The sequence below is a fragment of the Mobula birostris genome (genome assembly GCF_030028105.1).
Source record: "Mobula birostris isolate sMobBir1 chromosome 8 unlocalized genomic scaffold, sMobBir1.hap1 SUPER_8_unloc_1, whole genome shotgun sequence".
NCBI lineage: Eukaryota > Metazoa > Chordata > Chondrichthyes > Myliobatiformes > Myliobatidae > Mobula > Mobula birostris.
In genome coordinates, this window is record NW_027274036.1 from 681375 (window position 1) to 697803 (window position 16429).

Here is a 16429-nt window from a genome sequence, read left to right on the forward strand (position 1 = left end):
GCAGAGCCATGCCACCCTCTCTGCCGACCTTCTTATCCCTCCAATACAATGTGTATCCTTCAGCATTCAGCTTCCAACCACAACTGTCCTTCAATCATGATTCAGTGACTGCCACATTACAGATGACAATCTCTAATAGTGCAACAAAATCATCCACCTCATTTTTTATTCTCTGTGCATTGAGATACAACACTTTGACTTCTTCTTTTGCTTCCCTTTTTGATTCTGCATCCCTAATGTAATCTTGTCATCATCTGCCTGCCCTTCCTGATAGTCTGACTGCACATTATCTTTGCATGGTTGAGTTGACTCCCCCCTTATCACAGGGTGTGTCTTAAATACACTATGTACCGGAGACAGAGTTTAGAACTGATTTATTAGTCACAGATCCAGAATATTAAACTCCAGTCTGAATAAAGGTGAACTTTAGCAAGAGAAACTGAGAACTGCAGAACTGGATGTGATGAGCAGCAGCAATATTTTCAGAGTCTGACACCACATCAGCCTCTGGATTCAGCAGCCGTGAAGGTTAAATATCCTGCATGCAGCTCATCTAAACCTTTTCCACTGTGAACTCAGCCGTGTGTCGTAAGGCTGGATAACTGAGTGAAACTCTTCCCACAATGGTTTCTCCCAGTATGAACTGACTGGCTTGTCTGCAGGTCATGAGACTCAGTGAATCACTTCCCACAGAAGGAGAAGATGGCAGCGCGACGCAGCTTGCAGTAGCCACTCCAGTGAATATGTTATCTGTCAAGTAGCACAATCCTGATTTGCTGGAGACAGACGTGAGAGCACGGAGGAACATCTGGTGAAAATTCTGAAATGCCTGTTTCGTTGCCGTTGCTACTGTGTGATCCAGAATCTCTGGAGGGGAAAGCCCCAAGTCCTCGACTTTGCTTGTTGCTCAGTGGCCGGGGCAGGGTCAAAGCGCTCGGCAGAGATGGTGCTCGGTGTCGGAGGCTCGAAGTTTTCAGACGGACTCAGAGTCGGCTGCTTCCAATGCATCGGCAAGTTTGCGGCGCTTCCTTCTGCGTGAGACGATGGGGCTAATGGGACTTGAGACTTTTTTTTTACCATGCCCATGGTCTGCTCTTTTTCAAATTACGGTATTGCTTTGCACTCTTGTAACCATATGTTATAATTATGTGGTTTTGTCACTTTAGTCTTGGTTTGTCCTGTGTTTCTGTGATATCTTTCTGGAGGAACATTGTATCATTTTTTAATGCATGCATTTCTAAATGACAATGAACGAGGACTGAGTGTCCTCATAATCTAATCCCTTCCTACAGTCTGAGCAGGTGAACAGCATCTCCCCACTGTGAACTGACTGGTGTGTCTGCAGTTGGGATGACTGAGCAAATCGCTTCCCACAGTCTGAGCAGGTGAACAGCATCTCCCCACTGTGAACTGACTGGTGTGTCTGCAGGCTGGATAATCGAGAGAATTCTTTCCAACACAGAGAACAGGTGAATGGCCTCTCTCCCATGTGAACTCGCTGGTGTCTCTGTAGGTTGGATGAGTGAGTGAACCCCTTCCCACAGTCTGAGCAGGTGAACGGCCTCTTCCCAGTGTGAACTGACTGGTGTGTATATAGGTGAGATGACCGAGTGAATCCTTTCCCACAGAATGAGCAGGTGAACGGCCTCTCCCCAGTATGAACTCGCTGATGTACCTTCAGTTGCGACGACTGAGTGAATCCCTTCCCACAGTCTGAGCAAGTGAATGGCCTCACCCCAGTGTGAATTCGCTGGTGTGCTAGTAGGTCAGATGACCGAGTAAATCCTTTCCCACAATCTGAGCAGGTGAACGGCCTCTCCTCAGTGTGAATTCGCTGGTGTACCATCAGTTCAGATGATGAAGCAAATCTCTTCCCACAGTCTGAACAGGTGTACGGCTTCTCCCCAGTATGAACTGATAGGTGTCTCTGTAGATGGGATGACTGAGTGAATCCCTTCCCACATTCTGAACAGCTGAACGGCCTCTCCCCAGTGTGGACTGACTGGTGTATCTGTAGGCTGGATAGCCGAGTGAATCCCCTCCCACACAGAGAACAGGTGAATGGCCTCTCGCCAGTGTGAGCTCGTTGGTGTCTCTGTAGTTTGGATAAATAAGTAAATCCCATCCCACAATCTGAGCAGGTGAATGGCCTCTCCCCAGTGTGAATGGACTGGTGAGCCAGTAGATCAGATGACCGAATAAATCCTTTCCCACAGTCTGAGCAGGTGAATGGTCTCTCCCCAGTATGAATTCGCTGATGTACTTTAAGTTGAGATGACCGAGTGAATCCCTTCCCACAGTCTAAGCAGATGAAAGGCCTCTCCCCAGTGTGAACTGATTGGTGTGCCAGTAGCTCAGATGACCGAGTAAATCGTTTCCCACAATTTGAGCAAGTGAAAGGCCTCTCCCCAGTGTGAACTGCTTGGTGTGTCTGTAGATGAGAAGACTGAGCGAATCCCTTCCCACAGTCTGAACAGGTGAACGGCTTCTCCCCAGTGTGAACTGTCTGGTGTGTCTGTAGGCTGGATAACCGAGTGAATCCCTTCCCACACACTGAACAGGTGAATGGCCTCTCCCCAGTGTGAACTTGCTGGTGTCTTTGTAGTCTGGATGAGGTAGTGAAGGTCATCCCACATTCTGAACAGGTGAATGGCTTCTCCACAATGTGAATTTGCTGATGTATCTTCAATTGAGAAGACTGAGGAAATCCCTTCCCACAGTCTGAGCAGGTGAATGGCATCTCTGCAGTGTTAACTGATCTGATGTGTTCTGTTGGCTGTATGCCCGAGCTAATCCCTTCCCACACACAGAACAGGTGAACAACCTCTCCTCAGTGTGAACTCAAGTGCGTGTCTGCAAGTGGGATAAATGAGTGAATTCTTTCCCACATTTCTCTATGAATTCATCAAGTCAGATGTCAGGCGCAGAAAATCAATGCAGTTGAAGAACTGATCACTCGTGAACAAATGCTGGCGTGTTCTCAACAGCCCGGTTCCAACAATTTGACTGAGTTACAACAGAAAACTTCATTTCAGACACAAAACAACCTTCTAGCTGAGATGAGATACTTCTTCATCTCCTAGGGTCAACAAAGTGCGCGGGTGCATAGCTGCACGGTAATGGAAATGCTCCCACGTAGATAGCCTTTGTTGCCTTGTAGCTGGATTTTCATTCATATAATGTTAATTAAAGTGCTGCACAGTCTTCAGGCCGTGTAAAAGTTTCTTGCTCAGACCAACGGTTGGGTCACGCAGCTGTGAAAAAAAAATAGATGGAGCATTAGTATTATTTCAAGTTCTAGTCATGTCCCACAGTGGTACAAAGAGTTCTGACCCCTCCCCAAGATCAGGTGAGTGATGGTGATTAATTCATCAATGGAAATACCAATGCATATGAAGGAGAGTACAGTAGTCTTTATCATTGGAGTGTGGCACATTTGTGTGTGAAAGCCCCAGGTCACTTGTTACCCAAGACAAACGTGTTTGTTATTATTATATACCCACAGAGAATAAGACAAAACATATTCTGGGCATTTCTATCCGAGAACAAGAGCAGATACAGCAAAGGCAATTTTCTCAAGAATTGAAGCTGATGGAAGGATTTTGTTCAATTTTTCCCATTCAGAAGTTTATCTTTGTTCTGAGTTCCTAATCACTAAAGACAGTTCCAACATGGGCACTAGCCTCACCAGCATCCAGAGCATCTTCAAAAAGGCAGCATCTATTATGAAGGACCCTCATTACGCAGGGCATTCCTTCCTCTCATTGCTACCATCAGGTAGGAGGTACAGGAGCCAGAAAGTATCCACTGAATGATTCAGGAACAGCTTCTTCTCCTCTGCCATCTGATATCTGAAGGGACATTAAACCCATGAACACTACCTCACTACTATTTTTTTTCCATATTTATATACACTACTATAATTCACATTTTTATAATGTTTTGCAATGTACTGCTTCTGAATAACAACAAATTTTGTGACATATGCCAGTGATATTATCTGATTTAGCTAACTGAAGCTGGGCAGGGTGTGGAAGTGTTACTCATGGCTGTCTGTAAACCTACTAATCCCCAATGAGATCCCCATCTATCCAACATGATCCCAACAATGTACATGCACCACAGGACATAGAACATGTTGCGCACAACTCAGTGTTGTGTCAAATCAGCTAAAAACTACTTCAAAAACCCCAAAAACTAATTCTTCCTACCTGGACAAAGCCCATATCCCTCCATCTTCCTCATATTCATGTGCCTCTCCAAACAACTCCTCAAAGCCTCCAATGCATTTGCCTCTACCACCATACCATTCCAGGCATCCAACACTCAGTTTAAAAAAAAACTACTCCTTGCATCCCCTTTCATCCTCTCTCGCGTTCAATGCATGCCCTCTGGTATTAGACATTTCTACTGAGGAAAACAGATACTCACTATCTCATCTATCTATCCCTGAATAATGTTACAAACCTCTAACAGATCTCAGCCTCTGCCACTCCAGAGAATACAACACAAACTTGTCAAGCCTCTCATGAGAGCACATGCCCTCTAAGCCAAGCAATATCCTGGTAAACCTCTTCTGCACCCTCAAAGTCTCAATCCTAACCAGTTCCAAAAAAATTACTTTTGAATTCAATGCCTCAACAAATAAAAGCAAGCATTCCATAAGCCTTTGTAACCACTGTATCAACCTGCATAGCCACTTTCAAAGAGTTATGAACTTGGACCCCAAGAACTCTACTCAGCAACACTGTTAAGGGTCTTGCAACGTCTCGTATTTATCTGGGTTAAACTCCATCTCCTATTTCTCTAGCCATATCTGCAACTGATCTATAATGTACTGTATTCTTTGCCTGTCTTTGATACTACGCACAACTCCACCAATCTTGGTATCATGCACAAACCAATGACATAGTTAGAAAAGGTGAGGGGGTCTGGAGATATATTAGGGAGCTAGGTAGAGAGCTGAAAAACAAGAGCTCCACAAAACGTAATCTCTTGATTGGTGCCCATGCCACTTGCCAGTGAGAGCAAGAATGGGACGATTTGGCAGGTGAATGTGTGGCTGTGGAACTGGTGCAGGAATGACCTACACAAAAGGGAAGGGCCCCACTTGAAACCAAGGGGGACCAATATCCTTCTGGGCAGGTTTACTGGAGTTCTTTGAGAGAGTGTGAACTAATTTGACAGGGGGATGGGAGCCAGAGTGATAATGCTGAGAATGAGGTTTACAGAGGCAGTATGTAGTGAGATGGCTATGTTGCAATGCAAAAGGCAAAAACAAAAAATTAAAAAGAGTGAATACCGGACTGAATGTGTTGTATTTGAATACATGCAATATACAGAATCAGGTAGATGAACTTGTATGACTTTGTGGGTATCACTGAATTGTGACTGGGAACTTGATGTCCAAGGATACACTTTGTATTGAAAGGACAGGCAGATCTGCAGGTGGGGTGATGTGGCTCTGTTGATAAAAGATGATATCAAATCATCAGAAAGAGGTGACATTGGGTCAGAAGGTGAATCATTGTGGGTAGAGCTAAGGAACAGCAAGGGTAAAATGACCCTGATCTGAATTATATGCAGAACCCAAACACAAGCAAGGATGTGGTCTATAAATTACAACAGGAGATAGAAAATGCTTGCCGAAAGTGCAAATGTTACACTGAGTCATAGGGGATTTTATGCAGGTGTAATGACCCTTGCCCCAGCTGACTCCCGTTGCCCAGGGTGAATAGCCATCGACCCTGCCAAACAGTGCAAATGCTTTGGTGCGGATACAGTGTGAGTCGCCCAATGATCAGCCACAACACAAATATGAAACAATATACCAAGGGCGAGTAAAGAATTATACTTTATAGCAAATTTTGGTGATGGGTTAGTAGCAACAACTAAAAGAAAAGGCGCCACATAAGTAACTTATCAGTCTTGTGCACATAATAGTTTAATACGTTTGAGCTCACACCTCCGATTCCATCCACAATGTCCTTCCGAGACTCTGGCCACCATCTGAACCCCCCAGGTTCAGTGTCCGCTGCCCTGGAACTGCTGTCCGTTCCCCACAAGTCCGTCCTCTCTGCTCGCCTCACAAAAAAGCCCGCGCTCCTCAACCCAGCACACATATGCAAGATAACCGAATATGACTTCCATTGGCTAACAAATGAATACAATTTCCATTATCACATTGTATGACCCAAACATTGCTGTTACAGAAAACCCCTTGCTCAGCAGTTAACAGTACGAGAAGCCATTTTAATGTAACACTTCAGAGAAGCCATTTTGGTAATAAACAATTTACAGTTAACAGTCCATCTAGTATTACTGAGAGCCCTACACAGGTATATTGAAAAAAATCAGGCTGGTGCTGGATCCCATGAGGGTGAATTTATAGAATGTCTACAAGATGGCTTTTTAGAGCAGCTCATGGTTGAGCCCACTAGGGGATTAGCTGTTCTGGCTTTGGTATTGTGCAATAAACCGGAGTTGATTAGGGAGCTTAAGGTAAAGGAAATATTAGGGTAAGTGATCAAAATATCATAGAATTCATCCTGCAATTTGAAAAATCAGATGTATCAGTATTACAGTGAAGGAAAGGGAATTACAGAGGCACGGGTGAGAAACTAGTCAAAATTGATTGGAAATGAACACAGGCAGGGATGACAGCAGAGCAGCATAAGCAGGAGTTTCTGGAAGCAATTTGGAAGATGTAAGATATATACATCCTAAAGAAGTAGTACTCTCAAGGCAAGATGATAAAGCCAAAGCTAACATGAGAAATCAAAGCCAGCATAAACACCAATGAGTAGAGTGAAAAATAGTGGGAAATTAGAGGATTTTGAAGCCTTTAAAAACCAACAGAAAGGTTCAGCAAAGTCATTAAGGAGGAAAAGATGGAATATGAAAGCAAATTAGCCAATAATATTAAAGAGGATACCAAAACTTTCTTCAGATACATAAAGTGTACAAGAGGCAAAAGTGGATATCAGACTGCAGGGAAATGGTAGTAATGGGACAAGGAAATGGCATATGAACTTAAAAAGCATTTTGCATCAGTCTTCACAGTGGAACAGTATGCTCGAAGTTTGAGAGTGTTAGGGAGCAAAAGTGTGTGGAGTTGCCATTACTCAGGAGAAGGTTCTTGGGAAATTGAAAGGTCTGAAGGTAGAAAGTCACCTGGATCAGGTAATCTACACCCCAGGATTCTGAAAGAAGTGGCTGAAGAGATTGTAAAGTCATTAGTAATGATTTTTCAAGAATCAATTGATGCTGGCATGGTTCCAGAGGAATAGAAAATTGCAAATGTCACCCACTCTTCAAAAAGGGAGAGAAGCAAAAGAAAGAATAGACCAGCTACTCTGATATCAGTGGTTGCGAAGATGTTGAAGCTGATTGTTAAGGATGCGGTTTTAGGGTTCTTGGAGGCACATGATAAAATAGGCCACAGTCAGCATGGTTTTCCTTCAAGAAAAATCTCGACTGACAAATCTGTTGGAACTCAAGCAGTTTAGACAAGGAGAATTGGTGGATGTTGTATACTTGGATTCTAAGAGGCCTTTGACAAGATGCCACACAAGGCTGCTTAACAAATTAACAGCTCATAGTATTATAGGAAAGATACTAGCATTGATAAAGCAGTGGTTGATAGACAGGACGCAAAGAGTGGAATTAAAGAGAGCCCTTACTGGTTGACTGCGGTGATTAGTGGTGTTCCACAAGGATCTGTGTTGGGACCACTACCTTTATGTTATATATCAATGACTTGGATGACGGAACTGAGAGCTTTGTGGACAGGTTCATGTCGATACAAAGATAGGTGGAGGGGCAGGCAGTTTTGAGGAAGTACAGAGGCTACAGAAGGACTTAGACTGACTTGGAGAATGGGCAAAGACATGGCAGATGGAATCCAGCATTGGGAAGTGTATGGTCATGCATTTTGTAGAAGAAATAAAAGAATAGACTGTTTAGTAAATGGAAAGAAAATTCAAAAATCTGAGGTACAAAGGCACTTGGGAGTCATTAAGGTTAATTTGCAGGCTGAGTCAGCGGTGAGGAAGGCAAATACGATGTCAGCATTCATTTCAAGGACCAGAATACAAAAGATGTAATATTGAGGTTTTATAAAGCTCTGCTGAGGCCTCACTTGGAGTATTGTGAGCAGTTTTCACCCCTTATCAAGGAAAGGATGCGCTGACATTGGAGAAGGTTCAAAGAAGATTCACGAAAATGATTCTGGGATTGAACAGCTTGTCATACAAAGAGCATTTGAAGGCTCTGGGCCTGTATTCACCAGAATTTAGAAGAATGAGGAGTGACCTAATTGAAACTTTCGAGTGATAAAAGGCCTAAATAGAATGGATGTGGACAGGATGTTTCCAATGGTGGGAGAGTCTAAGACCAGAGGACACAGTCTCAGAATAGTGCTGTGTCCTTTTAGAACAGAGACCAATAATTTCTTTAGCCAGAGTGGACTGAATCTGTGGAATTCATTGCCACATGTTGCAATAGAGACCAAGTCATTGGGTATAATTAAGGCAGAGGTTGATAGGTTATTGAATAAGACCAAGGAGAACTCGGCCATTTGGCCCATCGAGTCTGCTCCGCCATTTTATCATGAGCTGATCCATTCTCCCATTTAGTCCCACTCCCCCGCCTTCTCACCATAACCTTTGATGCCCTGGCTACTCAGATAACTATCAATCTCTGCCTTAAATACACCCAATGACTTGGCCTCCACTGCTGCCCGTGGCAATAAATTCCATAGATTCACCACGCTCTGACTAAAAAAATTTCTTTGCATTTCTATTCTGAATGGGCGTCCTTCAATCCTTAAGTCATGCCCTCTCGTACTAGACTCCCCCATCATGGGAAACAACTTTGCCACATCCACTCTGTCCATGCCTTTCAACATTCGAAATTTTTCTATGAGGTCTCCCCTCATTCTTCTAAACTCCAAGGAATACAGTCCAAGAGCAGAAAAACGTTCCTCATATGTTAGCCCTCTCATTCCCGAGATCATTCTAGTGAATCTTCTCTGTACCCTCTCCAACGTCAGCACATCCTTTCTTAAATAAGGAGACCAAAACTGCCCACAGTACTCCGAGTGAGGTCTCACCAGCGCCTTATAGAGCCTCAACATCACATCCCTGCTCCAATACTCTATTCCTCTGGAAATGAATGCCAACATTGCATTCGCCTTCTTCACTACTGACTCAACCTGGAGGTTAATCTTAAGGGTATCCTGTACGAGGACTCCTAAGTCCCGTTGCATCTCAGAACTTTGAATTCTTTCCCCATTTAAATAATAGTCTGCCTGTTTATTTTTTCTGCCAAAGTGCATAACCATACACTTTCCAACTTTGTATTTCATTTGCCACTTCTTTGCTCATTCTTCAAATCTTTCCAAGTCTCTCTGCAGACTCTGTTTTCTCAGCACTACTGGCCCCTCCATCTATCTTCGTATCATCAGCAAACTTAGCCACAAAGCCATCTATTCCATAATCCAAATCGTTGATGTACAATGTAAAAAGCGGCCCCAATACGGACCCTTGTGGAACACCACTGGTAACTGGCAGTCAACCAGAATAGGATCCCTTTATTCCCACTCTCTGTTTCCTGCCAATCAGCTAACGCTCTATCCACGTATATAACTTTCCCATAATTCCATGGGCTCTTATCTTGTCTAACCTCATGTGTGGCACCTTGTCAAAGGCCTTCTGAAAATCCAAATATACAACATCCACTGCATCTCCCCTGTCTAGCCTACTGGTAACCCCCTCAAAAAATTGTAATAGGTTTGTCAGGCAGGATTTTCCTTTAAGGAAACCATGCTGAGTTCTGCTTATCTTGTCATATGCCTCCAGGTACTCTGTAACCTCATCCTTGACAATTGACTCCAACAACTTCCCAACCACCAATGTCAAGCTAACAGGTCTATAATTTCCTTTTTGCTTCCTTGCCCCCTTCTTAAATAGCGGAGTGACATTTGCAATCTTCCAGTCCTCCGGAACCATGCCAGAATCTATCGACTTTTGAAAGATCATCGCTAATGCCTCCGCAATCTCCAGAGCTACTTCCTTCAGAACACGAGGGTGCATTCCATCTGGTCTGGGAGATTTATCTACCTTTAGACTATTCAGCTTCCTGAGTACTTTCTCTGTTGTAATTGTGACTGCGCACACTTCTCTTCCCTGCCACCCTTGAGTGTCCGGTATACTGCTAATGTCTTCCTCAGTGAAGACCGATGCAAAATACTCGTCCAGTTCCTCCATCATCTCCTTATCTCCTATTACAATTTCTCCAGCATTATTTTCTATCAGTCCTATATCTACTCTCACCTGTCTTTTACTCGTTATATACCTGAAAAAGCTTTTAGTATCCTCTTTGATATTATTTGCAAGCTTCCTTTCATAGTTCATCTTTTCCCTCTTAATGATCTTCTTAGTTTCCTTTTGTAAGCTTTTAAAAACTTCTCAATCCTCTGTCTTCCCACTAATTTTTGCTTCCTTGTATGCCCTCTCCTTTGCTTTAACTTTGGCTTTGACTTCTCTTGTCAACCACAGTTCAATCCTTTTTCCATTCGAAAATTTCTTTTTTGGAATATACCTGTCTTGCACCTTCCTCACTTCTCGCATAAACTCCAGCCACTGCTGCTCTGCCGTCTTTCCCTCCAGTGTCCCTTTCCAGTCAACTTTGGCCAGTTCCTCTCTCATGCCACTGTAATTTCCTTTACTCCACTGAAATACCGACACATCAGATTTCGGCTTCTCTTTTTCAAATTTCACAGTGAACTCAATCATGTTATGATCACTGTCTCCTAAGGGTTTCTTCACAATCTCTCTAATCACCTCCGGTTCATTACACAATACCCAATCCAGTACAGCCGATCCCCTAGTGGGCTCAACAAGCTGTTCTAAAAAGCCATCTCGCAGACATTCTATAAATTCTCTCTCGAGATCCAGTGCCGATCCGATTTTTCCAATCCACTCGCATGTTAAAATCCCCCACAATTATCATAACACTGTCCTTCTGACAAGCCTTTTCCATTTCCTGTTGTAATTTGTAGCCCACATCACTGCAGCTGTTTGGAGGCCTATAAATAACTGCCATCAGGGTCCTTTTACCCCTGCGATTTCTTAGCTCAACGCATAAAGATTCTGCACCTTCTGATCTTATATCACCTCTTTCTAATGATTTAATATCATTTCTTACCCATAAAGCCACGCCTCCCCCTCTGCCTACCTTCCTATCCTTCCGATACACCGTGTATCCTTGGACGTTCAGGTCCCAGAGACATGCATCCTTTAGCCACGTCTCAGTGATGGCTACAATATCATTCCTGCCAATCTGTAGCTGTACGACAAGATCATCCACCTTATTCCTTATGCCGTGTGCATTTAGGTATAACACCTTAAGACCCGTATTTGGTACTTCTCGCTTTGATTTCATGGCAACTCATCCCAATGGCTACAAGTTTGCCCCATCACCTGCCTGTCTTTCCTGACATCTTTACTGCTCCCTATCTTAGATTTATTTCTGTTTTCCCCTTCCTCCGCTCTATCATTCCGGTTCCCATCCCCCTGCCAAATTAGTTTAAACCCTCCCTAACAGCTCTATTAAACTTTCCCGCCAGGATATTGGTCCCCTTCGGGTTCAGGTGTATCCCGTCCATTTTGAACAGGTCAAACTTCCCCCAGAAGAGATCCCAATTATCCAAGAATCTGACGCCCTGCCCCCTGCACCAGTCTCTCAGCCACACATTCATCTACCTGATCCTACTATTCTTGCCCTTGCTAGCACGTGGCACAGGTAGCAATCCCAAGATTACCACCCTGGAGGTGCTGCTTCTCAGCTTCCTTCCTAACTCCCAGTAATCTCTCTTCAGAACCTCCTCCCTTGTCCTATCTATGTCATTGGTACCAACATGTACGAAGACAACTGGCTGAATAGTTAGGACATGAAGGGATATGGGGAGAAGGCAGGAGACTGGGGCGGAGAAGGAAAATGGATCAGCCATGATGTAGTGGGAGAACACACTCGATGGGCCAAATGGCCTAATTCTGCTCCTAAGTCTTATGGTCTAAACTTACTAACTCACACATCTACATTTTCATCCAGGTCATTTATACAGTATACATCACAACCAGCAGAGTATAGATCCCTGCAGAACACAACTGATTACAGACCTCCAACTCGAATGCCCCTCCACCCACTACCCTCTGTCTTATGCACAAGCCAGTCCTGAATCCAAACAGCCAATTCACCGTGGACCCTATGCACCCTAATCTTCTGGATTAGCACCCCATGGAGGACTTTGTCAAATGCCTTATTAAAATCCATTTAGGCAATATCCACTGCTCTCCCTTCTTCAATCTCACTCATCACCTTGTCAAAAAAGTCACTTGGTAAGACAAAACTTATCCTTCAAGTAAGCCATTGGGTTCCAAATGTTCATAAATCCTATCCCTAAGAATTTTCTTCAGCAATTTCCCTACAATTAATGCAAGACCCACTGATCTATAGTTCCCAGCATTTTCCCTTAATCTCTTCTTAAATAAGGTACAGCATTAGCCACTCGCCAGTCCTCTGGGACTTCTCCTGTGCCCAGAGAGGACATAAAGATACTGGTCAAGGCCCCAGCCATCTAATCTCTCGTCTCCCTCTGTAACCTGGTTCCTCTTGCCCTCACCTACGATCCCACCAGCCTCTGCATCCAGCTCACAATTCTCCGAAACTTCCGCCATCTCCAACAGGATCCCACCACCAAGCACATCTTTCCCTCCCTGCCACTTTCTGGAGGGATTGCTCCCTATGCAACTCCTTGTCCACACAACCCTCCCCAATGAACTCCCACCTGGCACTTATCCTTGCAAGCAGAACAGGTGCTATACCTGCCCCTACACCTCCTCCCTCACCATCAACCAGGGCCCTAAACAGTCCTTCCAGGTGAGGCAACACTTCATCTGAGAGTCTTTTGGGGTCACATACTATATCTGGTGTTCCCAGCATGGCCTCCTGTATATTGGTGAGACCCGAGTAGATTGGGAGACTGCTTCACTGAGCATCTATGCTCCATCCGCTAGAACAAGCAGGATCTCCCAGTGGGCACCTATTTTAGTTCCACTTCCCATTCCGACATGTCCATCCTTGGCCTCCTCCACTGTCGTGATGAGGCCACACTTAGGATGGAGTAGGGCAAATTACGAGGCCATTAGGCAGGAACTAAGGGTTAATTGGGAATATCCGTTTGGGCAGTCTCCAATCTGATGTCATGAGCACTGATTTCTCAATCTCCTGGTAATGCCCCCACCCCTCCTCCATTTCCCATTCCTTTTTCCCTCTCTCACCTCATCTCCTCCCCCTTTTTCTTTCTTCCATGGCCTTCTGTCTCTTTCACCAATCAACTGCCAAGCTCTTTACTTCATCCCTGCCCCTCCAGGTTTCACCTATCACCTGGTGTTTTTCTCCCCCCTCCTCCCCCCCACCTTTTAAATCTTCTCCAGTCCTGCCAGAAACGTCGACTGTACTTGGTTCTGGTTTTGGCCAGAAACATCCACTATTGTGTAGATGCTATCTGGCCTGCTGAGATCCCCCAGCATTGTGTGCATGTTGCTCGGATTTCCAGCATCCGCAGGTTTTCTCTTGTTTGCCACCTTAATACTCATCAGGAGACCCAACACTTCCTCCTCCTTGACTGCATAAACACTAATATACTTATGCATTCAGCACTAATCTCCTGGTCCTCCATGTCATTTTCCTTGGTAAGTAATAGAGTACAATACTCATTAAGGACCCCACTCATATTCCAAACAAATGTTCCCCTCTTTACCCTTGAGTGGTGCCACCCACTTTCTAGCTATCCTCTTGCTCTATATACATATGGAACGCCTTGGGATTCACAATCCTACTTGCTAAGGACTTTTCATGGCCCTTGCTAATTTCTTTCTTTAGTTCTTTCCTGGCTTATTTATTTGTTAATTCAGAAAGAGCTTCTTCCCATCTGCCATCCAATTCCAAAATGGACATTGAACCCTCGGACACTACATCAGTTTTTAAAATATATACAGTATTTCTGTTTTTTACACGTTTTAAAATCTATTCAATATACGTATACTGTAATTGACTTATTTTTTTTTCTCTTCTATGTTATGCATTGCATTGAACTGCTGCTACTAAGTTAACAAATTTCACGTCATATGCTGGTGATAATAAACCTGATTCTGATTGATCCATTTAATTCCAACTTCCAAGCTTTACATACTTTTCTTTTGTCTTCTTAATTAAATTAATCACCTCTCTGGACATTCAAGGTTCTCTTATCTTTCTGTCTCCACCCTTCCTTCTAACCGGAACATACCTTTCCAGTACTCTGTGCAATTGATCTTTAAGTACCCTCCACATGTCTGATGTGGACTTGCCAGGGAAAAGGTATTCCCAATTAACTCTTAGTTCCTGCCTAATACCCTCGTAATTTGCCCTACTCTTATTTAAAACTCTCCCACATGGACTGTCCAATGTTCACCTAGAGCTATCCTGAAAGTTAGGGAGTTGTGGTCACTGTTTCTTAACTGTTCACCAACTGAAGGATCAGTCACCTGTGCAGGTCCAGTACTGCTCCTCTGCTCATTTGACCATCCACGTATTAATTTAAGAAACCTTCCTGGATACGCCTGACAAATTCTGCCCTATCTAAACTCCTTGCACTGAAAAGGTCCCAGCTTATATTAGGGGTGATTGAAATACCCCATGACAACAACCCATTTTACCTTTTTTTTTAAAAATCGTCATTAATCGGTTTAATATCTGTTTCTCAATGGCCTGGTGGCTATCAGGTCTGTCTTTGCACCCTTCCAATTTTTCAAATTCTATTCAAATGGACTGTCTGAACCCTCTATTACGTCTCACCTGAGTGAAGCTGTGATATTGTCCCTAATTAGTAGTGCAACTCCCTCCTCCACCACCCTTAACTCTTTCTCTATCTTTTCTAAAAGTTCAAAACCCTGGTACATTAATCACCCATTCCTCTGCCCCTCTCTCAACCAAGTCCCTGTAATAGTCACAACATTGTAGTTCCATGTACTGATCCATGCTGTTAAGTTTAGCACTCTTACCCATAATACTCCTAGCACTAAAATACACATACTTTAAACTATCTGTCCCATCATACCTGTTATTTTAAAGGTACATTTATTATCAAAGTATGCAGTATACAACTCTGAGATTTGATTTCTCCAGCCATGAAACAAAGAAAGGAAAATATCAATCCTCCCCAAAAGAAAAACAAATCACACAAACACGTGAAAATTCTGTCTATCAATAGTTTCTCTGATATCTATCTTCCTGTCTGATCAATTCTTCACTTACTGACCTGGTGGTCATGTTCCCAGCCCCCTGCCAAACTAGTTTAAATCTTCCTGAGTAGCATTAGCAAACCCTCCGGTTCCAGTGCAACCCATCCCTCTTGTACAGGTCATCCCTTCCCCAGAAAAGGTTAGTGATCCAAGAGCTTGAAATATTGCTCCCTACACCATCTCCTCAGCCACTTAGTCATCTGTGCTACCACCAGCCCATGGCACCAGGAGTAATCTGGAGATTATTACCTTTGAGGTCCTTCTCTTCAGCCTCTTTCCCAACTCTCAATACTCACTACATCGGACCTCTTCCCCTTTTATGCCTATGTCATTGGTGCAAATACACACCACAACCTCTGGCTGTTTACCCTCCTCCTTGAGTATTCTTCAGCAACTCCACTACATCCTGGAGTCTAGCACCCAGGAGGCAACACACCATTCTGATGTCTCATTTGCAGCCACAAAATCTCCTGTCCAGCCCCTAGCTATCAAGTCCCCTATCACTACTGCACTACCCTTCCCTACTGAGCCTGAGGAGGTTACAGTGCCAACATAGTCTGGCTGCTGTTGCTGTGGCCTGATGAGTCATTATCCCCTACCAGCACTATCTAAAGAGGTATACTTGTTAATGAGGGGACTGGTCACAGGGAACCACTGCATTGACTACTTAATCCACTTCTGGTGGAGCACTGCATCCTGACTACACTGTACTTAAAAAAAACCAAAACTTTAGTCAACAGGAGAAAAACCTTACCTCCTACTTGCATTTCTACCTGTTGTACCAAAACCTTCCCACTCTAACAATGGCACACTCTGACAATGACCGCTCAGACTGACCCTACCTTCCTTTTATTTGCTGCTGCGTTTAGGCCTCTGTACCGACACTTACCACTTACCTTCGTTCATCAGTCGCAAACTCCTCAAGGCCCGGGTAAAGATCGTGGGGCTGAGAGAGAGAGAGAGAGAAAAAAAGACTAGCACTATCCCGGGGTGCAGAGTCACAAATGCCCCTGCATCGAGGTGCAGACGCTGATAGAAACGAAACACCGACCCAAAGACCCGCTCTTCCGGAACCCCCTCTG

The 16429-nt window shown here is 44.0% G+C and overlaps 1 protein-coding gene across 2 annotated transcripts; it reads right to left on the reverse strand.

The window, feature by feature from the left end:
- Positions 1-363: 363 nt before the first annotated feature.
- On the reverse strand, positions 364-16423 carry LOC140191987 (uncharacterized). 2 transcript variants are annotated; one of them, XM_072249892.1, is made up of 2 exons: positions 16244-16423; positions 364-3254 (listed from the first exon to the last, which is right to left on the reverse strand). In XM_072249892.1, the coding sequence occupies exon 2, from the start codon at positions 2738-2740 to the stop codon at positions 1238-1240; it is 1503 nt and encodes a 500-aa protein (XP_072105993.1). In that variant the 5' UTR covers positions 2741-3254; positions 16244-16423; the 3' UTR covers positions 364-1237. The 2 variants fall into 2 exon arrangements, with proteins under 2 accessions (XP_072105993.1, XP_072105994.1); XM_072249893.1 differs by having other exon boundaries at positions 16237-16423.
- Positions 16424-16429: the final 6 nt, after the last annotated feature.

What these genes read in the sequence shown, in the direction of transcription:
- LOC140191987 (XM_072249892.1), bottom strand. Translation starts at nt 2,740, where the DNA reads ATGCCATTCACCTGCTCAGACTGTGGGAAGGGATTTCCTCAGTCTTCT.